The sequence below is a fragment of the Muntiacus reevesi genome, chromosome 7 (genome assembly GCF_963930625.1).
Source record: "Muntiacus reevesi chromosome 7, mMunRee1.1, whole genome shotgun sequence".
Lineage (NCBI taxonomy): Eukaryota > Metazoa > Chordata > Mammalia > Artiodactyla > Cervidae > Muntiacus > Muntiacus reevesi.
The window spans coordinates 13,447,427-13,470,616 of record NC_089255.1 but is presented as its reverse complement, the minus strand read 5'-3'; the positions used below and the strand labels follow the sequence as shown (position 1 = coordinate 13,470,616).

At 50.6% G+C, this 23,190-nt stretch overlaps 1 protein-coding gene across 1 annotated transcript in view; it reads right to left on the bottom strand.

The window, feature by feature from the left end:
• The window catches only part of SMAD6 (SMAD family member 6), a 77,703-nt gene that overhangs the window by 44,638 nt on the left and 9,875 nt on the right, over nucleotides 1-23,190 (bottom strand). The window contains exons 3-4 of the mRNA XM_065940967.1: nucleotides 21,782-21,838; nucleotides 18,005-18,082 (exon numbers count right to left, since the gene is read on the bottom strand). Coding sequence (XP_065797039.1) covers nucleotides 18,005-18,082; nucleotides 21,782-21,838 — 135 coding nt within the window. The remainder of the gene's footprint in view (nucleotides 1-18,004; nucleotides 18,083-21,781; nucleotides 21,839-23,190) is intronic.

Below are 23,190 nucleotides of genomic sequence, written 5' to 3'. Positions count from 1 at the left end.
GCTTCATTTAGCCCCTTTTATTTATTCGCATGTTTGTTTTGGCTAAAGTACCTCCCATCATTTCCCCCTACATCCTTCATTATGTGTGTCTAAAAAAAATGTGAGCCTCTAAGGTTTTGACTTCCTTCCCTAATTTTCCTCCCAAAGGGGAAGGCTCTTGTGGGGGAAAGAGTCATAACTTTCAGCAGTGCCAAGGGACAGAGATCAGAGGCCAACCAGGCAGGCACCAGGCCATCTACTCCAGCTCCAGCCCAGCCCTGGACTATGGCGTGGCTTTGGTGGCCGGCAGGTCATGGTCACCCAGGCCCCACCTCTTTTGTGTGGATCAAGAGCTCTGGGACAGTGTCCCAGTATCTTCTCGGGGATGCCGTCAGGGTTTAAGTGTTTCTCTATTCTTAAAGAAGGGGATGGCAAGGAAAGACCAGCCCAATCATGGCGAGCCACTGGCCAAAGCCTCCACCTGCCCTCCTGCCTGGACCCCGGGCAGTCCTACCAGCCAGAAGGCATAGCAGCAAAGGTCCACACTCTCTAACATGCCAAGGAGTCTGCTATGCGGGAGGGAGCATGGATGAGGGAAAGATCACAAATACACATAAGAAACGGTAACCATTATAACCATTTTTAAACATACAATTCAGTGCCATTAAGAACATTCACAACGTTATGCAGCCATCACCACTATCTAGTTCCAGGACTTCTTCATCACCCCAGCAGAAACCTTGTGCCCATTAGCGGCCCCTTCCCTCATGCCAGCTTCTGAGTTCAGAGAAAACTTGGGTTGGAGTCACAGCTTCTTTACTCTCTCTGTGACCCTGGCAGGCAAGTGAAACCTCTCTGAGCCTCAGTTTCCTCATCTGAACAATGGGATGAGAGCTCAGAGAGGTGCCATGAGAATCAAAGCTGTTGGGGATAAAGTACCTGGGGCTGTTAGATCCAGGCCAGGCAGGGGCCTCTGTGGCGGAGGATGCCCATCCCCGCCACTGCCCGCCCCTCCCCGCTGATACCCTTTAGGATCTGGGGCTGCCTGCAGGAAGCTGCTTCTGTCTCCCGCAGGCAGAGCAACTGGAACGAGCACTCACGGCTTCCAGCGTTTTCCCTTTTCTGTGCCCAGACCCGGTTCCAAACCAAAGAGTTACAAAGGCCTTTAAACTCCACACTCGAGGCGAGGTCAGCCAAAACCCGCATTTCCAAGCACGGCACTTTTATACTTTGAAAACAGCCAAACGTGAACTGGCTACTTCTGAGGGTCACAGCTCCTGGCGGCCTCTTGGCTGCTGGCACCAAGGGCCGCCTCGCCAGCCTCTCCCTGCCTCCCCATTACCGTGCTGGGCTGTCTTTCCCCATCCAAGTCAGGGAGAGGCCTGGGTCTGCCCTCTCATCACCTCCTGTGCAACCCCAGGCAAGCCCCCTGCCCGCTCTGCTCTGTGAAGTCAGGGGAGGATTCCCTGAAGCATGGACTCAGTTCTCTTCCGAATCTCCCCTGCCTATGGTTTCTGTGAGCAGCAGGCTCCGAGCAGCAAGGGATCTCTCCAGGTCATCTGATTCAGTTCTCTCCACTGCCTTCCATTTTACAGACAGAAAGCTGACACCCAAAGTTTGAGGCAACTCGCCCAAAGTGTCACATGTGTCTTGGTAGGATAAATTCACACTCGACTATCTCAGGGAAAATCATGGGGCACAGGTGATGCTCCGGAGAGTCCAGGAGAAAAAAATTCTCCACTTTGCAACTCTTCCTCTGAAACACGGCAGCAAACACCAAAGCCATTAAAATCCCCTGCATACCAGGTCAATGCATAAAAATTAATTGTTATCAATACTAGTATTAATAGTAGGAAATGCTTTATAATTTATAACAATAAGAAGAAATGTGAAAAAGTTGGGAAAAATTTAATAACAAAGTGTATGATCCATATTTTGAAAGCTACAAAACACCAATGAGACAAATCAAAGACCTAAATATATGGAGAGATATACTCTACTCATTGATTGGAAGACTCAATAATATCAAGTTGTCAATTCTGCCCAAACTGATGTATAGATTTGATGCAACTCCAACCAAAATCCCAGCAGGATTTTGTAGAAAATCAACAACTGATTCTAAAATTAATATAGAAATGCAAACACTTGTAATAGCCAAAACAACACTGAAAAAGAACAAGCTTGGAGCACTCATGCTACCCAATTCCAAAACTTACTATGGGGCTTCCTTGGTGGCTCAGTGGTAAAGAATCTGCCTGCCAATGCAGGAGACGTGGGTTCGAGCCCTGATCCGGGAAGATGCCATGTGCCACAGGGCAATGAAGCCTGTGTGCCACAGCTAGGAGCTTGTGCTTTGGAGCCGGGGAGCTGCAACCACTGAAGCCTGCGTGCCCTAGAGCCCATGCTTCACAACGAGAAGCCACCGCAACAAGCGGGCCAGGCACCACACTGAAGAGTAAGCCCCAGCTCTCTGCAACTAGAGAAAGCCCGCGTGCAACAACAAAGGTCCAGCACAGCCAAAAATAAACAAACGAAAGGTTTTAAAAACTCACTCTGAAGCTACAATAATCCAGACAGTATGGCACTGGTCTAATGATAGACACATAGACAATGAAACAGAATAGAGTCCAGAAAGAGAACACACATAAATGATCAACCGATTTTTAACAAAAAGGCCAACATAATTCAAAAGAGAAAGGGTAGTCTTTTCAACAAATGGTACTAGAATAATTGTACCTCCATAGGCTAAAAAAAAGAAGAAACTAGAGCTTTATCTCACAGTTTGTACAAAAGTTAACCCAACATTGATTACAAACCTAAATGTAAAACCGAAAAGTAAAAAACTTTTAGAAGAATACATAGGAGAAAATCTTTGTGACCTTAGGTCTGGCAGGGTTCTTTATACAGCACAAAAACATGAAAAGAAACAATTAATCAACTGGACTTCAGCAAAAATTAAAAGCTTCTGTTCTTTAAAAGACTCCATTATGAAAAGGAAACAATAAGCCACAGACTGGGAGAAAACATTTACAAAATACTTATCTTTTAAAGGACTGATAACCAATATATAAAAGAACTCTCAAAGCTCAATAAAAAAGTGATCAACCCAATATAAAAAAAAAAGTACAAAGATCTGAACAGACACTATACCACAGACATAGATGGCAAGTAAGCACAGAAAAGAAGTTCAACATCACTCATCAATAGGAAAAATGTGAATTAAAACCACAACGAGATACCAGTATATATCTGTTAGAATAACTCAAAAATAAACTGCCCATACTAAGGGCTGGTGAGGATGAAGAGTAACTGGAACTCTCTTATGCTGCTGGTGAGATGGTAAAATGGTACAAACTTTGGAAAACAATTTGGCAATTCTTTATAAAGTTGAACACACCTTTAGCCATACACCCAATAATCTTACTCCTAGGTATTTACCCAAGTGAAAACTTAAGTTCATACAAAAACCTGAGTACAAAATGTTTATAGCCAAAAACATTGGAAACAATCCAAATATCCATTCATGCAAGACCACAAATGAATCTCAAAGCATTATTCTGAGTTAAAGAAAAAGTTACAAAAGGCCACTTGCAATGTGATTACATCTGTAGGATGTTCTGGAAAAGGCAAAACTAGAAAGACAGAAGACATATGAGTTGTTGCCAGCAGCTGGGGAGAGGAGTAAGAGTTGACCACAAGAAATACCAAGTAACCTTTGGGGGTGATGGAAATGTTCTGTCTCTTGATTACAATAATATTACATGACTGTCAAATTTCATAGGACAGTACACTTTCAAACAGTTTTACTACATGTAGATTGTATCTTAATAAATCAAACCAAACAAACCCTATTCAGCCTCATGAGGGCTTGTCTTGTTTCTCCAACCAGTTTGATCAATGTGGGGGTTATTCTGACCCAGAGAGGTAAAGTAACTTGCCCAAGAACACAAGCTCTGAAGTCAGGTGGATTTGTGTTCAAACCTCAGTGCTGCCACTTATTAGCTTGTTTGCCACCCCTGGGCAAATTGCTTTTCCCATCTGAGCCTCAGTTTTCTCATCTGAAAAATGAGGGCAAAGTAATAACAGAAGCTACCTTATTGGGACCGAACGAGCTTAAGGAATAACAAACATGTTTTGCTATAATCAAATTTTAGCCATTACTATTACTTCTCATACGGAAATTGTCATTATTACTGCCACAGAGCTAGAACTGAGTTGTAGGAAATGACTTCGATCCTTATTTTCCTGCACGAGGTGGGCAATGACAAGCATGAGCACCACTAGTTTCCCTTGAGAGAGAGGCCTAGGCCCTACCCAGAAGGCATTCACAGTGTGGCTGGAAACAGCAGACAAAATCAACCCACAGCAATGGAGTAGCGTAGGGATGAAAGCTACAGGGAGTTCAGAAAAGAAAGAAGCCACTCAGAACTACACAATCCCTGAAGTCTTCCTGGAAAAGGTAGGCTTTCACTGAGTCACAAAGGACAAATCAGATGCAGTTAAACCAAAGGAGAGGCACCATCGGGAAAGGGGAGAATGAGCAAACTCTCTCTACCCCTCTCACCCTTTCTCCTGGTAAAAGGCAACAGGAAGCCCACAGCCTCAGCATTTCCTACCAAGGACCAGCCCTGGGCCAACGGGAGGTGCAGGCGTGACAGCACTCAGTCCGGGTACCATGCGTCATCTGGGCACTCACATGTGTCCCCACATCTGAGCAGGAGGGTCCCACGGAGGGTTGCCCAGGGATGCTAGGCTTTCACTCCACCCCCCGCTTTTTTTCCAGGGACTTGAATTTGGGTTTGTCTGGGGAGTATTTGCTTAAGTCCAAGTGTTTTTCCCGCAGCCCAGGCCAGCCCCTTCCCTGCCCCTCCTGGCCCTCGTCTGGAGCTCCCGGCCAGGGAGGGCTGCCTGGCGGGGCCGCGGGCGCCTTTGATGCGCACGCCCCTCTCCAGACTTCAATGTCGCTGTGTGCACCTCCCCTTTAATAAGTTATTTCCGTGGAAAACCCTGGTAACTCGGTCGTGAATCAAGCCTATAAACACCTCCAACCCATCAAAGCACCCAAGCAAGAGAGGGGGCGGGCAGGCGAGGAAAATCTCTTACGGTAACTCTCACACTGCTCCCTCAGAAGGGCCCGGCTGCCCGGCCCATGAGGGCCAAGCCAGCCCAGTGAAAAAGTGACAGGTCCCCCCACCAAGCCCGGGGATCCAAAGCCCCCAAGGACACTGTCCATCTGTGTCCCCGGACAAGGTGAGAGTCCCAGCCCAGCGCCTGCAAAATTTACAGCCCAGAGAGGCAGAGCCGACCGGCTGCTCCCGGGGTACAGGAATGTAATGTTTTGGCTACCGGTGAAAGGCCCAGTTTATTGGAAACACACTTCTTTTCCAATGTTTGGTTTCCTTTCACTCTTTTCTCCTTTTTGTTTTTCCCAGAGTGCACTGCCCAGGGCCTTCAGAAAGGATATGGAGCCAGCATCCTGCCTGGGGGGAAGCAGAGAGGTGGGGAAGGGGACCTGAAGTCAGATTATCTGAGTGGTGGGCTGAGCACCCTCTTTCTCCATGTGGGCAGAGGCCTGGGCACAGAGTGGGGAGACCCCAGGTCTAGACTGGGTTCTGTCACTTGGGAGCTGTGGGGCCCAGGATGGGCACGGGTCCTCTCTCTGGTCTCATCTGTAAAGTGGATGGGATGAACCGAAACCCCCTTAGAGGTGTTTGAACGATGGTAGTCGGGCAGTGTGGACTAAAGCTGGCAGTGTGTTTGATGGAGAGTTCAGCAAGGCCACTCCCAGGTATAAACCCAAGAGAAGCATGTCTTTATGTCCCCAGAAAGGCCTGTCCACGAATATTTATTCGTAACATCACTAAGAACCAGAAGCTGGGAACTGCCGTAGTGCCCATCAGGAGTAAAACAGACACATCAGCCTGAGAGGACCCCGGCTGTGCCCACGGAGTATTCACTACCCAGCAACGAGTGAGTGTCCATCGACGTCCCCAACAGGACGGGTGAGCCTCAAAAACATTCCATTTCTGGAATGAAGAAAAGCCCACAGGTCTGGAGGCTACCAAAGGCGTCGGTGGGGGAGAGTGGACAAACTCGCAGCTATAAGATAAATAAGTCCTGGAGATGTAATGTACAGCATGGTGACTATAGTTAATAATACAGTATTGTATATCTGAAAGTTCCTAAGAGTAATCTGAAAAGTTCTCATGAGAAAAAGCAAAAAACATTTGTCACTATGAGGTGATGGATATTAACTGAATTTATGTGGTAATATTTCATAATGTATACATATACATATCAAATCATTACCTTGTACACCTAAAACTAATACCATATTCCGCTTGTTTGGCCCTGACGTGCGGCATACAGGATCTTAGTTCCCCGAACAGGGATTGAGCCCATGCCCCCACGCAGTGGAAGCGTGGAGTCTTAACCACTGGACCACCAGGGAAGTTTCACAATGTCATAGGCCAATTATATCCCAATTAGAAAAGAAAAAGGAAGATCCCTCAGTGTTTGCTTCTGTTTGCAACAATTTCAAAAATAGGAAAACTAGTCAATGATGTTCCAAGTCAAGACAGAGCCGCACAAACCTTTCCTCTAAAGCCACAGTCAATCCACCTATCAATCAAAAGTATTTCTGGGGTTGGCAACCATGGCCCACCATAGAGACAATTGTGGACTTCCCTGATTGGCATTCAAGGCCCTCCCCGTGGGCCTCACTTCTCACTGCCCCTCCAGGACTGCTCCCTTCCCAAACAAGCACCTCCACATGGCCCTGCCTTTGTCCAGCAGGCACGTGGGCCCGGGCTAAACCTCCCCGCCCCCAGCCCAGCGACACACCCCCGGCAGCCACCCTGGGCAGCGGCTGTCTCTCAGCCCACACGGTGCACTTGGGAAACAGCATTTTCCCCGCCTCTCTAGGAAGTGATTTTCCCCCCAATCTTCCCAATTAGATTCTAGGTTTCTTGGGAAGGTCCTACCGTGGGTATTTGCTTCACACAGTCCTCTCCCTCATGCTAATGTGTGGTTACCAATTCATTTAATTACCCTTTACAGAAAGTTAAATGTGCTCCAGCTGCCTCACTACCTATATACTATATACCTATAGTATATGTGAGGTCTCCGTGGCATCCATGAGGGGCTGCAAAGCCTACTTGTCAAGTGGAGTAAAGTGAGCCTGTAAAAGGGAGGCTAAGTGATTTAAATCGCAGGTCTGTTCTGGCTCCAAGGCCTGGGCTTTTCACCTCTGCCCTCTTGGGTCTACAAGCATCCTGTCATTCATCCCCCACTCCACATCCCTACTCCAAAGTCTAGAAGCAGGGCAGGGCAGGACTAAGTGGCTTATTTTAGTTTTTAGTAAAGCTGTTCAGGCCCAAGGGGGGCATCAGGGCAACAAGGGAGGGACTCAGGGTTCGGGTGGGGCTGCCTCCAGCTTTCCTGAGCAACCACATAGAGCCCACTTTCCGCAGAAGATGCAACAGGCAACCTCCTCATGAAGTTGCTGCTCAGACACGTACAGTTAGCTGAGTGTCTTTAAGCATCGAATTAGCCATCTCCCAGACTCGTTTATCTCCCCTGAAAACTGGCGGTCAAACTGCCCACTTCACCAGGCTGGTGGAGATTCCAATGTGCAGGTACCTGGTGGCTTTCAGAGGGACGTGACGCACTGGTGCTCTCCCACTGCCAGCCCCCAGATCACATGTGGCAGCTGATAGGACGAGAGCTGAGCAGTCAACGAATGGATGCAGCTGCTCTAAGCTGCCAGGCACGCCCATCCCAGAAGCGATCAAGTGATTGAGGCTCCTGACTTGAGGGGAAGATGGCCCAGGCACTCCAGATCCCTCCTAGGTCTGTCGAGCTCTGGGATCTTAGCCCTGGTTGCATATTAGAATCACCTGGGGAATTTTTTAAAACCCTGTGGCGCAGTCCCTCCCCCATCATTTCTAGAGTGAACTCTGAGAGTTTTCAAAAACTCTTCAGGAGACTCTAATGTGCAAAAGAGGGTTGGAAACCAATGTGGGAGACCAACTGACCCATCTTACAGACCGAGAAGTCAAGTAGAAGCAGGTTGAGACCACCAGGAGATGTTGGACAGAGTCAGGACTGGGACCCGGGTCTCCTGGCCCTCAGGTGAAATGTGACATTAACTTTTGACTCAAAGGAAACCCTGGGGGCTCGGCCTGACCTCTGCCCTGCGAGGAAGGGGGCACGGAGCTAAGACACAGCTGGGCAGTCAGGTCAGAGGACACAGGCCTGTCTCCGCAAGTACCTGGACCCTCTCTGCCCTCCTTGGCCCCTCTCCCAGGTCAAACAGCAGAAGTCCCAGAAACAGGCTCCCTTCAACTCAAATAGGGTCTCCCTGGACCCGAGACAGACAACATGAGCTGAGGGTCCCAGGACGTGAAGCCAGAGCCTCTCTGTGGAATCTGTTCCATCTCCAAGGAAAGGGGGGTGGGGGGAGGGGGCGCGCCTGTGAATCACACAACAATCCCAACACCTTTTGCATGCCAGGCCCTGAGCTGGGTGCCAAGTGGGGGTGACCCAGGCGCGGCCCTCACAGCCAAGCCCCCGAAACCCCATTCCCAACCTCTGCCCTCTGAGAGCAGCCTTGTTTTGCAAACACTGTCCCCTCTTCTCCTGTGACTCTGCAGATGGCCCTGGGAGGGACTCTGCACACCCCTCGCTTCAGCAGGGCAGAGCCTGAGGCCCAGGGCAGACGAGCGGTTTGTGGAAGACCACTCAGCAGCTGAGCAGAAAGAAGGCTGGGATCTAACACAGGGCTGGGGAGCCTGTTCCCTCAGTGCCAGACAGAAGGCAGGGGACAGAGGGCTGGGGAAGGCGGGCAGAGATGGGTGGAGGGGGAACACCCCGCCCAGGACTTGTCAGGTGCCCAGTTTCACCCCCAAGAGGTTGCAGACGGGAGCTGGAGCCAGACCAGCCACACTCTGCCCCCATCCCTCTCCCATCACACTCACTCACCATGCCTGCCCCCAGCAAAGCCTCCTCCCTACTCAGCTGCTTCCCAGGCCTGCACTCCTGGCTTGGCCCCACCCGCCCGCCCCTCCTCCTCCGATTTCATGCTGTGTGACTGTGTGACCGAGACCCCTCTCCACTGTCTCCCCCAACCTGGCCCAGAAGGCAGCCCGGGCCCTCCCTACTCTGTCCAGAGCTGGCACTACCCTGCAAGACTCAGAGATGAAAACGGCTTCCAGGCTCCTATCTCTGAGCTTACCCCCCGCCTTTTAAAGATCAATTAAAGCCTTGGCGATGATTCACCTTGCAGTCTGGGACAGTGCCTTTGATGTCTGCTCCAGACCTGAGACCTCTGTTTTTCCAGAGACTTCTACTACGGGGTGAAGGTAGCGTCCCTCCCTCAGGCCAGGGCGGCCAAGGCTTTGCCGAGGTGCCAGCCCCCCGGGGCTTTACCCTCTCAAGCTGGGGGTGCCAAGCCTTGACTGAGGGGTGGGGGGAAGGCACAGGGAAAGAGCCTGCGAACACCAGGAATTCTTTCCACAAAGGACAACTGGAAAAGCGATGCATCTCTGCTTCCCTTGGCGGCCAAGGGCCATGGACGGAGAATGTTTAATATAAAAACATCTGACAAAGTACCTTCAGGATATATTTTCTGCATCAAAGCAGGAGCTCTTGGCAACAGGCGCTCTACCCTGACAAGGAAACTTTCGAGCGCGGCTCCCAATTGTTACAGACACCAGAGGAAAGCGTGCCAGCGGGGACAGGGTGAGCCGTGCGGCCCGGCAGACAGATGGTTGTGATTAGGCTGGATGCAACCAAGTGCATTTTCTGGAATTTCAGGTCTCCTCAGAAAACCTGACGGTTCCCCCGGTGACGCAGGCCACCCGAGGCGGAGTGAGGGGCAGGGTCCATCTACCTCCAGCTCAGAGGCACACAGCCCTGGACGGACGGGCACAGGGCTCCCCCTCAGCCCAGCGGCCTCCACTCACAAGCTCAGCTCCTCGCCATCTCATGGATGTACTCATTTACTCATCCAGCAACCACTGATGAGCAGAGGTTCTCTAAAACCTGATGACAGCTGTTCACGTTGAACCTCGGAGACCCAGGAACACAGAAGCCCCAGAAGAACAAGAACCAGAGGGCTCCTGTATCTTTCAGGGGGCAGACAGGGCACCATGCCAGACTCCAAGGAACCCAAAAGGGGCCGGACTGCCTGGGTCTGATCTACTGCTTTCTAGCTGGGTAACCTTAGGAGGTAACTTAACCTCTCTGAGCCACAGTTTACTTGTCCTTTAATTTGGCTCATAAGTAGCTACTTCATAGACCTGTTGGGGGGGGATTCAAAAATGTAATTATTAAATGTGTTATGATCTGTCTTTATTTCTATGTGTTCTCTCTCTTTTCTAGATCTCTTTGTCCCAGGCAAAAATCCATTCATTCCTTTATGCCATGATGATCTCTGGCTATTGGCTAGGACCCGTGCTGGATGCTAGGCAAGGTCCAGAGCCCCTTCAGTTCCAAGTATACGCCAGAGATCCCCCGGCCCCAGTAACTACTACCCCTCTGTTCCAGCCATTCTTCCAGATTCGGGTCATCTCTGGATTCAACTTATCCTATCCCCCATCTCTCATGTATTAAACTTCTGCCACAAATAAACTCAGAACACACAAGGGTATTTGCATCTCTCTCTGCTTCTGCGCAAGCTATTCATTCCTTCTGACAGGGTGTCTATCCTACGATGCTCCTGGCGAACACCGAGTCATCCTACAAAGCCCAACTCAGAATCGTTTTCTCCTTGAAGCCTTCCCTGAACACCTCATTCCGATCCCAAGAGTCCCCCCTCCTTGTTTCCGTGCTGGTACTAAGGCTTGTCCACATCTCCACAGCACTTAGCACAATCACTCACCATTCTTTGCTTGCTATCTGCCTCTCCTTCTAGACCACCAGCTCCTACGGGAAAAGTCCTGGCTTTCTTCACTTTGAGCACCTGCACCGGCATGCAACAGGCTCTCAATATGCGTTCAATACACTGACTTGTCATCCCAAAGCCTACAGTCAGGAAATATGCCAGCTCTGGGGTCCTTTGTCAGGGACTCTGGAGGGTGTAAAAGCTGTGTGATCTCTGGTGAATCGGTCACCTTCTCTGGGCCCTGGATTCATCACAGGTTAAGTGCACCCCCACTCTATTCCCCAGGTTTTCATACTCTGGGACTAGGGCTGCTGGGGTGGTGAGTGGTGGGGAGTCCAGGACACCAACCATCTCCTTCTGCATGGCCTTGTTCCAGGCCGCAGTTTTACTTTGATGAGACAATGATGAAAAGCTAAGAGGCTCCAGGCCAGAAGTCCCACCTCTGCACAACCCCTCAAGGTCCAGGAGCTGGTACCCTCCACCCAGAACACAGCAGCATCAGGGAGCCGTTAAGGTCAGTGGTCCAGAGGGCCCAGTGTCTAGGGAGAGAACTGAGACTGGGAGTGAGGCGCTCACCAGAGCTCACGCCACAGGTTAAAGGGCAAGGCCCAGCCGGAACCCACAGAGGTGCACTGCTCACCACCCACGTGCTTCTTGGCAAACTACGTTGGCCAGGCCTCCTCACACTGCCTGGTCCTCCCAGGACTGCTGGCACCACCTGTTGCTCCAGCCCTCGATCCCCTCACCACTTCTCTTCCAATCCCAAACCACCAGCCCAGGAAGAACGGGTTCCTCTATGAGATGCCTGGGAGGTTTTAGGGAGGAAACAAGGCCTTTTTATTTTCTTTTGGAGATCAAAGCTATAACAGAAACAAAATGCATGGCAGATAGACCTCCCTGGTGGTCCAGTGGTTAAGAGTCTGCCTTCCACTGCAGGGGACACAGGTTCGACCCCTGGTCCAGGAAGATCCCACGTGCTGTGGGGCACATAAGTCCAGGCACCACAACTACTGAGGCCTGTGTGCCCTAGAGCCTGTGCTCCACAACAAAAGAAGCCACTGCAACGAGAAGCCTGCTCACCGCAACTAGGGAGTAGCCCCATGCATCACAACCAGAGAAAGCCTCAGCACAGACATAAATAAAAGTTTTTAGAACCTTTTAAAAAAAATAAAATTATAAAAACAAACAAAAGAACCCATGGCAGAAATATGATGTCAAGATCCAAATGCTGCTGATTTTGGAACCAGAGGGGAGTGCATCTTTTCCCCCACCCCCGCCCCAAGAGGAGGCAAGGAGTCTGGGGCCATTTCCAAACTGGAAATGGCAAGCTGGTCCTGGCCCAGGAGCTCAGCGCCAGTCCCCATCCACAAATGTCCAAGCTGGTGCCTGACCTAGGTGGTAGGCAGAGCAGGAGTGGGCCATACCCAAGGGCACCTCCAATCTACGTTCAAGGCGAACTAGTCAGGTCACCATCTGCCCCAAACTCTAGGAACACATCCTTCCTGCTCCCCAAAGTCAAGTGAAACCCTCTTTTCAACTAAAAGTTGATCCCCTTGCCCTCCTGCTCTCTCTTTAAACCACTCACTCAACACATGGCCCCCAGACCCACATGCCCCGAGCACTGTCACATGTCAAGGCTGAGCACAGTCATGAGCAACGATGTTATCCAGGCCCTGCCTGTCACCCAGGTGCCATCCGTTGGTAAAAATTCACGAAGTTGGACACTGATTTGTATACCCGGTATATTATAGAGGAAAGTCTTTAAAAATATATGTATTACCCAGACCCTGACCTCCTCACACCTCATCTCCCACTAACATCAGGTACTTTGCTTTCCAACCCCTCTACCCTCCTTTGGTTTCTCAATATCAGTCTGTTTTCACACCTCCAGGCCCTTGCACTTGATATTCCTTCTACTTGGACTGTATCCCTCAATCCTAAACCTTGTTTCTTTGGTAAACTCCTATTTATCCTGCAAAACCCAACTTAGATATCACCTCCTCCAGAGAGTCCTCCTGGGCCACTTCCCACACCAAGAGTTAGTCACTGAGCCCTTCTTCCTCTTGACTGCCTCTTATACCACTTTTCATGACTACTATTTGTGTCTTCACCTTTTTGTGAGCACCTTGAGGGCAAAGATGATGTAATTTTTATGTCTGTGTCTACAGCCCAAGCACAGTGCCTGGCACATTGTAACAGCCATATCTACCACATGTATGCCAAGCCTTGGCTGACTCACTTGGCATCACCTCATTTTACCCTCACTACAGATGATACAATGTCATTTCTACCCTGATTTTATAGGTGAGAAAATCGAGGGTCAGAGTGGTTAAACAACTGCCCCAAGCCCTACAGCTAGGAAATGGCAGAGCCGGGACTTGAACCCAGGGCCTGTTGGTATATAGCCCATGCTCTTCAGACCACCTTGCCACAGAGGCTCAGCACACGCTGGAGCTGAGCTGAGGACCTTGGAGAACAAGGAGGTCTAGGGTCTGTGCTGGACCAGGGCCTCTGAGGCGAGCATGCCTGAGCCCAGAAACAGCAGCAGGACATGATGCTGCATTAACTCACTCCCCTCCTGACTTCTGTAGGCACCGACCCCAAAGGGGAACCTCCTCAGGGACCAGCGATAGGAAAGGAGGCAGGTGGGCGGGCAGCATGGACCCGTCTAAGTGGTGACCTGGCTCCACCTGCTATATGCTTGCTGCGTGGCCCTCAGCCACTCTCCTGACCTTTCTGAGCCTTTGTTTCCAGAACAGGCAGCCTCTGTTCTGCCAATCTGCAGAATGCACAAATCCTAGAGGACGATCTGGGCCCTTGAGGTGCTTACAGTCTGACTAGTGGAGGAAAGACATCCACATTCAGCTAAACCTCCAGCTCTCCACACTGTCCTACATAGCTCTCTCCCTTCCCGGGCCTTCTCTTCAAAACAAGAGGCTCATCCTCACAGATGCAGCTCTAAAGAAACCAGCAAGCTCCACGGAACGAGACACTGGTACCCAGAGTCAGGTACCAGACAAAGGACCGCCTGCTGCCCGTGAGGCAGCTCACATCATGACTCATGCTTCACAGAGCACCTGAACAGTTATCCAATAGGCACTAGAATGCGATATTCTATTCTAGAGGGGAGTCACTGGTTCCTGCAGAACCAGTGCTCCACACCCCAGCCCCCAAGCACTGGAGTCAGGCAGGCCTGACTTCTAAAGCAGCGCATCATCTCAAGCCTTGGTCAACGCCCAGAGCTCACTCAACACCCAACACTGAGTCTGGCCTGGCTGCCCCTCCTCACCCAGGGCAAAAAGCTCCTATGACTTGCTCATTCTGTTCTTCTAACCTAGAGTCCAAAGAACCCAAACCTCAGAATGGTCATTCCCGTGCAGCCCTTCATCCTACAATTTCTTTGAATTATCGCATATCTTGCCTGTAAGTTGCCAAAAAGAGTTGCCTACCAGCCACTCACACTTTAGTATGAATTTAACTAGAGCTAATCTCGCTTTCCTCCCCAAACTAAATCAAAATCAAGGGAATGGGAGAGGGGTGGTGATGTTGTATAAAGAGGATGACCTGAGGGGGCTTAGGCAGTAAGCGCAGCAGTCAGGCAAGGAAACCGGAGTGTCAAGGACCTGAAGCCACACCAGAAGGGACTTCTAGGCTTTCGGTTTTCCCTAAATCCCACTGAAGACTCCAGGTGGAAGGGTCCTGTACTCAGTGGCAGCTCCACGTTCTGGCCCCTGCCTGGGTGATCTTGGTGAAGTCACCTGCCCCCCGAGCTTCAGTTGCTGATGGTGTGGATCACGTATCAACATCGGGAGGTAACGCGCAGATCAGACGAGAGTGTCAAGCATTCAGCAAAAGGCTGAACCAAGACAGACGTGTGTCCCGCTGCCCCCGTGATACCCATCAATGTGTCCTCAACTGCCCCAGCTATGACCGAGCCTCAAAACCCCCACCCTGTTCCCCCTAATGCGGCCTCAACAACAGGACAGGAAAGTGAAGCAGAGAGACCTTGGAGCTGGATAAAAATAGCCAGCCTCAGGCCGGGTGCTGGCATTGTCATTGTGCAAACAAGGGCGGTCTCCGGCCTGGGCTGCAGACACCCTGCTCCGGCAACACCGGTCCCAGGATGCTGAGAGAGGCCAGGCTCTCAGGGACAGTGGCGCCCCCGGGATGCAGGGAGACAGAGGGGACTGGGGTGGTGGCTGAGCTGGTCTCCAGGTGGTTGGCAAGGTTCACCCTGTAGGGAGGTGCCTCTTGCCAGGTCCCAGCCCTGTCCCTGGTGCTTCAATCAGGACAGGCTGACCCCAGGTGGCTCACTCTACCTGGCCAGGTGTGGCTGGGGGAAGAGGATGGGGATCGCTGCCGTGGGAAGCTGGGTGGGCCCTACATGATGGGTGAGCTGGGCAGTCACACTGCTCAGGCTCCCACTCCAGGCCTGCCGCCTCCGGTTTGGGAGTTTGGGGCCGTGGCCTGGCAACGAGCCTCAGTGTCCTCACCTGTGAAACAGGGGGACTCACATCTGTGTCACTGGGTTGTGGTAATGAATCAACAAGATGGAGAACAACCTGCAGTTAGCAAAGTGCTAACTGTGAACATCAAACGTTAAATAAATAAAGGTCAGCACCAGCATCCTTATCATCTGCCCTTGAGCATCGTGCGCCTGGCCCAAAGCATTGTACCCACTTGGAGCCCTCACCTTTCTCACCTCACCTCCCACCCTGCCCTGGCACACCATCCATCTTTATAGGATGAGTCTTCTTTTGCCATCCACTGAGCCCTCTCTGGGCCTTCTCCTCCTCTGGCAGGGCCTCCCTCCTGAGCCTGTCCTCCAGGGTGACAGCCACCCACAGCCCCAACTCTGCGTGCTCCCGGCACGCAGGGCCAGTGCCAACCCCATTGGTCCTGGGGTCCCGAGGGCATGAGTAAGCTGGAAAAGATGATCTGTGAGTCCCCCAAGCGGGAGGAGACCTGTGCCATCCCTGAGGCACACTTGGATGATTGCACTGGAAGGGATGCTCCACTTGCCTACTGAGACCACCCACAACTCAAACCAATCAGCCCCCAACAGGAAATCCCAAACACCCTCCCCAGTTCCCTCGCCCTTAAGAATCCCAAGGCGCTGGGTGCCAGATTTGCTCATGAGAGCCACGTGATCCTCATCCACGGTAAAGAGCAGCAGTGCTATCCCACCAATCAGAATGCTCTGGGATAACTGGGTGGGAATCCCAAACACGGGCCCACTGGGCCCCAAAGCAGCCAGATCTAAGGCCTCAGGGTCTCCAGAGACCTCCCAGCCTCTAGAGGGTGCTCCCTCCTGGGAACCGGATAAAGGAGGGGCCTCCAGCAGGGTCTCTGGGCTCCGTTCCTTACAGCCAGAGCCGCACACCAGGCCAGCTCTGGGATGACAGCGATAAGAGAAATAACATCCGCGAACATGCCATGAACCCGTAAGGTACCTCCACGCACAGCAGTTTCCACCATTAACAAGGGGAAGGGATGCTGAAAAACTATCCATCCGACCAGGCAACTGACGCCAGTGCGATCCATCCAAATTAAATACACTCTGATGGCTGGCACGGACGTGGAATCATGCATTCAGGAATACTTTTAAGCCTCTTGCTTCAAAATATATGTGGCTTCCATCCACATAGGCACAGAGGAAAAAGAAGGGATTAAAACAACAACTTCTTGTGCTGCTCTAGTTAGGTTTTTCAGGGCAAGACATTTTAAGAAGTAGGGTCAAAAGGTAGGGATGAAAAAAAGTGGCCCAGTCAGAGGGGCCACCGGAGACCAGAAGGCAAGTGGGCCCCAGAAGACCCGGACCGCAGAACCAGCTGTCATGAGCCCCACTGTGCCCACGGGCAAGTCACTTCCTGCTCTGGCTTCTGGTTTCCCTGTCTTCCAAAGAGACACACTCTTGTGCTCTCCCATGGATGTGACAGAACATGGAATGGATGGGGAAGGGATCTGGGCATAGGGACTGAGCAGGCAGCCCTGAGCAGCGAACATCAAGACACCCTTAAGTCAAGGAGAGAGTACATGAGAAATGACTGAAGTCCGTGTGAAATATGTCCATTGGAGGTACGTCCAGTCTTTACAGAGAAGTGGGGGACAAAGCCGTGGTCGGGAGCACAGAGGCATGGTGGCAGATGGCTCTGCTCCTATGTGACCTGGGCAAGTCACTTTCCTACTGCTGTGAGCTGAAGATCATAAAGGGCCTGAGTACAGGAAGTGGCCCAAAGTAAACACTCAATAAATAGCTACAATGACTGTTGTTGCCATTATGACATGGGTGTGGGGTCAGATGCAGACAGAGGCCTTCTTGCAGAGATCCAGCCATGGCCGCTCTGGAAGCATCTCCAGCCCAATGGGCTGTCACTGAACGCAGCAGAGCCAGGCCATGAGTCCCAGCTGTCCTCACAGTGCCCCCTACACACCCTGCTCCCAGGGGGCCCCACAGACCTCGACACCTGAGTCCCTCCTGGCCCTTGAAACCCCCGGATCACCACCAACCTGTCATTTCTCAAGAAAAGCTTGATCTACGCCTTCCCCAGAATGGGAAAGACCCTAGGGCCAACACTTAAATGCTGGGGGTGGGAGAAGGCTCTACACCAGAGTTCTCTCTGCTTCCTAGCCCAGCATCCACTGCTGAGAGAGAGGCATGGAAACCACAACCTCTGGAAAACTCCTCACTGGTCAGACTTCATGAATGTTCTACCCATTCCATTTCCCCCCTCTTCTGACCCTTCACATCAATCCTCCCCCAGGGGTGGGGATAAGAGAAACCTACAAAGACAATGAAAACAAACACATCCATTTTGCTGCCTCTCGGCAGCTGGGGGAAAGGATCCCTTCAAAATCGGGATGGAGAACTGGGCTGGATTCTTATCATTTCCACAAGAAACAACTGGTTAAAGCGTGAATTGCCAGGCGCTGGACAGGTTCTCACCCATAGGCCCCATTCATACAGACTGTTCTTCACCCCAAGAAAACCAGTGAGGAAGACACTGGCAGTCTTCTTCTCGAGGGCTAGGAGGCCCAGGGAAAAGAAGAAGAGGAGGGCCTCCCTCAGGCCCCTGCCACCGGACCCCCTCCTGTAAATTCAACACAACAGCAACATGCAAGGAATAAAGAAATGCCAACCTGAGAATTCACCCGGAGCTGTGATGAGGGAGTTGGTGGCCTCTGTTTCAGTGTAAGACAATGTGGAATCAGATAGATCTGCAGGAGGGAAGAGAAAGAGAACTTAGTTGGCTGTGGGGTGTTCCTCTCTTATTTCTCAAGCATGCACGTGTGTGTGTGTGTGCGCGTGCACTCGCGTGCACATGTGGGCATGCGGGTGCTTGCAAACGGCAGCCTGTGCCTCACAACTTTCTGCTGCCACTCCCCATCCCACAATCGCACGAGACCAGGCCAGTCAACCCTGGAACTCTTCTGGAAAACGCTGACTGCTGCGGCCCTGGCACCTGAAAAAGTTTCAATTGCTCTGACCACAGAAATAACCCAAGTTCAGGGGACCGAGCAAGTAGTAACTTGGAGCCTCCTTGGGTAAGGTTAAATTAAGCCCCTAAACAATTCATAGCTGCTGTACTTAATTACAACCATTAAAATTCTTGAAGCTGTTCCTTCTTGCTTCCTTCCTTCCTTCCTTCCTTCCTTCCTCCCGCTGGAGCTGGGGAAACTCTGTTTTAACAAGTTACCAGCCATCCTCACTCTGTCCCGCTTACACCCCTCTAATTAAGGGCTCAAGCGTTTGCTCCCAGATTAACTGTTTTCTCTCTCCCCTCCCCCACTCTCTCACATCCAAACCTGCTCCCAGAGGAACTTTCAACGTCTGGACTGCTTTTTTCTTTTTTCAAGGCATTCATTTGTTGTTTAAGTAGTTTTAAGTACCTCATACGGCATGCACTATTTGTTTTCCCCTGTCTGCAGTGCAACTTAGATGGGAGATAGGAAATTCTTTTGCACGTTTTCTCCTGAACACTGAGCTGCTAGTGGGACAAGCCAGTGCCTTTCGGGACAGGCTGACTTGGAAGTTTTTCCTGGGCCTGTGCCTCTGCCACCAGCAACGGGGTGTTGTCCCCATTAAGGGACAGGTCTGTCCAGGAGTCAGAAGGCATGTTCTTCCTGGAAGGCCTGTAGCATCTTTCATCTTCTCACCCTCCACAGTGCGGCTCAGCTGGTCCCACTGGCTCAGCAGAACCACTCCAAGCTGGGGAAACCCTGAGACAAAAACCGTTAGCCTAGGCCCTCGCGAGCTAGAATTCCATTCGATCCTGTAGGAATTTTTTTCCTTTTACCACATGGCTTGGGGAGCGGGAAGATGAAACATTAACCAATTTGGCCTTTCTCTATTTTTTTTTTTCCTTTTTCTTTTCCCACTTGCCAGATGCTGACTGGGTGTTCTGGGTTTTATTTTGTTTTTTGGTTTCATGTGATCACAGCGGCTTAGAAGTGAACTGACTTTTTGTTTATGAAAAACTAACAATGCAAGGAAAAGAAAATAATACAAAAAACAACTCAGACTATTAACCAGAGCCTGAAAAAGTTATCTGCTGGTCAAACAGGTTTGGAGAAAAATAGGGACAGATGGAAAATCTCTTTTAAAAAAAGATAATAACCTTAATGCTTAAGTAGGAACCTCGTAAAAGAATTTTGCTTTTCATACCTAATCTTCCCAAAGTGTTCAGGCCCCAAGCCTTGTTGCCACTTCTTGTCTGAAGCAGTAACATCCCGGGCTGAACCCTGTTTCTTAGTGAAGTGAAGCGCTGTGGAGCCAACACAGCCAGCTTTGTGAACTTTCCAGGGGTTGGGTGATGGGTGTTTTCCATCCCTTGCAGCTTCAAGTCCCTGCCATGCACTCTCCAACCCCTCGCATCTGGTGCTTCTAGTGAGGCCCTCCGAGGCCGTTGTAGGAAAAGAACACTCCCCACCTCGGTCACTGCTCAAGTCCCAGGGAGGAACCCCATTTGGAAGCTGGAGCCCAGGGTTTGAGTCCCACCTCCACTCTTAGTAAAATCAGGGATCACCAGCTTTGCCTGCCAGGGGCCCAAAGTGAGTATTTTCAGCTTTGTGAGCCATACAGTCCCCACTGAAACCCTCCACCTCTGCTGTGGTCCTGCGGCGGTGGCCACAGACGACATAACCGGCTTCCAGCAGAACAGTTATGGATGCTGAAATGTGAATTTCATATAGCTTTCACATGTCACAAGAGTCTTCTGCTTGGGGTGGGTTTTTTTTTTTTTAACCATTTTAAAAAGTAAAAACCATTCTCAGCTCATGAGCCACACACAAAAACAAACGGTGGGCTGTCATCTTCTGACTCCTGAGCACCAGCAAACGCCACTTCCCCTTTCTCCATCTCAGTGGTCCCATTTGTAAAATAACAGGGACACCTGTTCATCTTCAAATGGTCACTCTACCTCGCTGGACGGGGTCCTGATTTTTTGTGGCTTTATCACCAGCTGACCCATGGTTCCTCAGGGCAATGATCCTCGACACTGAAACTCAGGACATTTGCGGGTTTTGGTTTTTGTTTTCCCCCATCTTTTGAATTAGGGATCTTCTAAGCAACTAGTACAATTATGTTAACTCAGAAAATGCTGAGAGAGGCCTGGGAGGGAAGGGTGGGGTACCGCTGAGCTGAACAGGGGCTACTGTGGGTTTCTGTCTCAGCCCCACGGCTTATCAGCTGGGCAGCCTTCCCTGCCCCTCAGCCTGATCACCTATTTGTCAAGTGACAGGGTACCCCCAGATGACCTTTCCAGTTCCTCAGAGAACTAAATCAAGCTCCTCCATCCAGGAGATGACCATAGTTCAGGAAAAGCAATGAGGAAGTTGCCACGATTAAGGCACTGAGTCACACACCATCATGGGACAGCCTCCGTCGTCCTAGATGGAGGAGGACGAACTCCCAAAGGAAACCAGTGGGCACTCCTGTCTCCACGGGAGGGGGGAGGGGGGCTTGGAAGGAAAACTGGACTGGATGTCTGCAAGTTTATGACACTCAGAAGTGGCCTCCCAGACGGTGCTGACACACGCTACCGGGAAGAGGCCTTTACCAAAAACAAAACAAAACCCACTTTTTGTGGTCACTGGTGGAATGTGTTAGCATCACTGCCACGCCATCTGACTTTTAAAGCTCAGGTCCCATGGGAGCTGCCTGGGTCACCAAGTCGCTCTCCCGGTGCTCCTAAGGCCATACTCCCCACCCCATCCCTACCACAGGGATTCTCCACTGGAGGAACCAGGAGGGCTGGAAAACAAGCCATCTCTACTTTTAAAACCACATGCATCTACCCCAGCATCCGGGCTAAGCATTCAGCCCCAAGGCTTTACAGAAAACACGTCCCACCTCTGAATGGGACCTGCCGACATGACATTACCACTGAGGGTGCCCTTCCTGCTTGCGTGTACCAAGACACTTGCTTTCTAAACTTTTCAACTGTTCTTTTTGCCCAGGTGAATTTCTTGGCTTAATAAAGGTGGGGGGTAGGGGTGGGGAATGACACATACAGCTCCTCTCAACAGTGACTTCATGCTCAGCCTATCTGTCACGGTGCTAATTAATACACGTCAGAGGAGAACCACCTAAGGCTGGAGGGAAGGAGAGGAACAGAGACAGAAACCCTAGCCCACCTCCAATGAGATGCTGAAGTCAAAACCCATTCATCTCCCACAGGCTCATGTTTAAAGGTCACAGAGAGGTTAATGATGAGAGAGGAATTTCTAGATGTAAATAGCCCGCTGCAGAGGCTGGGTCGGCGCTGGCCCAACTGGGAGTGTGTTTGTAAGACTTCACCCACCCCATTTCAAACGCACCCAGGCTGGGGATCCCTTCCTCCCCTTGCCCCCTTGGCGGGGCCCCGGGGGAGCCTGGGACGGACACACCTCCCCAAGGGTCGGAAGGGGGACACTCACCCAGTGGCTTGTACTCGTCGCGAGGAGACAGCCGCGAGTAGGGGGGTGGCGGTGATTCTGGAAGACAGGAGTCAATGTGTCACTGCTGGGATGAGAAAGTTCACACAGAGCGGTTCCACATGGTTTTGATGACTGATTTCCTCAAATAATAAACCCAGCTCCCAGGAAACCAGCACCTCTGTTGCCCAAATCCCCGGGAACAGCATAGGGAAAGCCACAATCTAAGGCCACAAACCTGGGCTCAATCCCCGCTCTATCAGCTTTGGCTGTGTGACAGCCGGCAAGCTACCTTACCTCTCTGAGCCTGTTTCCTCAGCTCTAAAATGGGGAAAATAATCAGAGAGACTTCCGAGGTCTGCCAGGAGGACAAAAGCAAATAAAGTAGGTAAAATGCTCTCAAGACAGTTCTTGGAACTGCAGAAAAATATCTAGACAAGCAGCAGCTATTATTATTATAATGAGAGAAACACGGGTACAGGTAAAGTCAGAGCTAGCATGCTCATTTAAATTTGAATTCTGGATACACATGGCATTCACTTTTAGTGTAAGTATGCCCCTTGCAATATCTGGGACATACTTATGCTAAAATATTACGTGCTGTTTACCTGAAATTCAAATTTAAGTGGGTATTCTGTATTTTTTTTGCTAAGTGTGGTAACTCTAGCCACAACTAGAGTGAGTGCAGAGGCCCACAGAGACACAGCTCACTTCCAAACAAGCTACATTAGAGCAAACATCCTTCAGGGCGAGACGGGCATGACTGGTTAGAACCCAAAAAGCCAAACCCAGCTCCCCAGATGGGAGACCGTACACCAGTCACCACTAGTTCTCGGCCCCAGCCTCCCCCTCGGTAGAGAAGGGGCAGAGCACAACCCCCATGGCTGCCCACCTCAGACCCTGCGTGATTCCTTATTGTCTATGGCATTTTTCTTTGGGTTTCCTTTCATTTGCCTAAAATACTTGTCCTTAAAAACATATACTTTGTCTTCAGAAGAATTCCTTAGCCTCTTGCTTTCTGGGAAGTAACAATTTGCTAAACTAAGTAACAATTTGCATGAATGAAATGACCCTTCATTTTCTGTAAATGAAACTAAACACCATCAAATCGCAAACTAAAACAAGCTCTCAGTGGTAGTAAAGCGGTAATAACTATTATTAGGCAGGTATCAGGAATGACACAAGGGGTAATAAGTGTTTTTCGCAATTATAATAAGGCACAATTAGTTGTAGGAGCAGGCAGCTTCACCTCTTCCCCAACCCGGCTTTTCCAGCTAGAAATGACTTCAACAAAGTCTAGAAACAGGGAATCTTTTGTGGACTGGACTGGGGAGAAGGAAAATGAATCATGGATCAGCCACTGGGAGCGAAGCAAACATTTGCTGAATGCCTACCCTGTCTCTCTCTCTGGG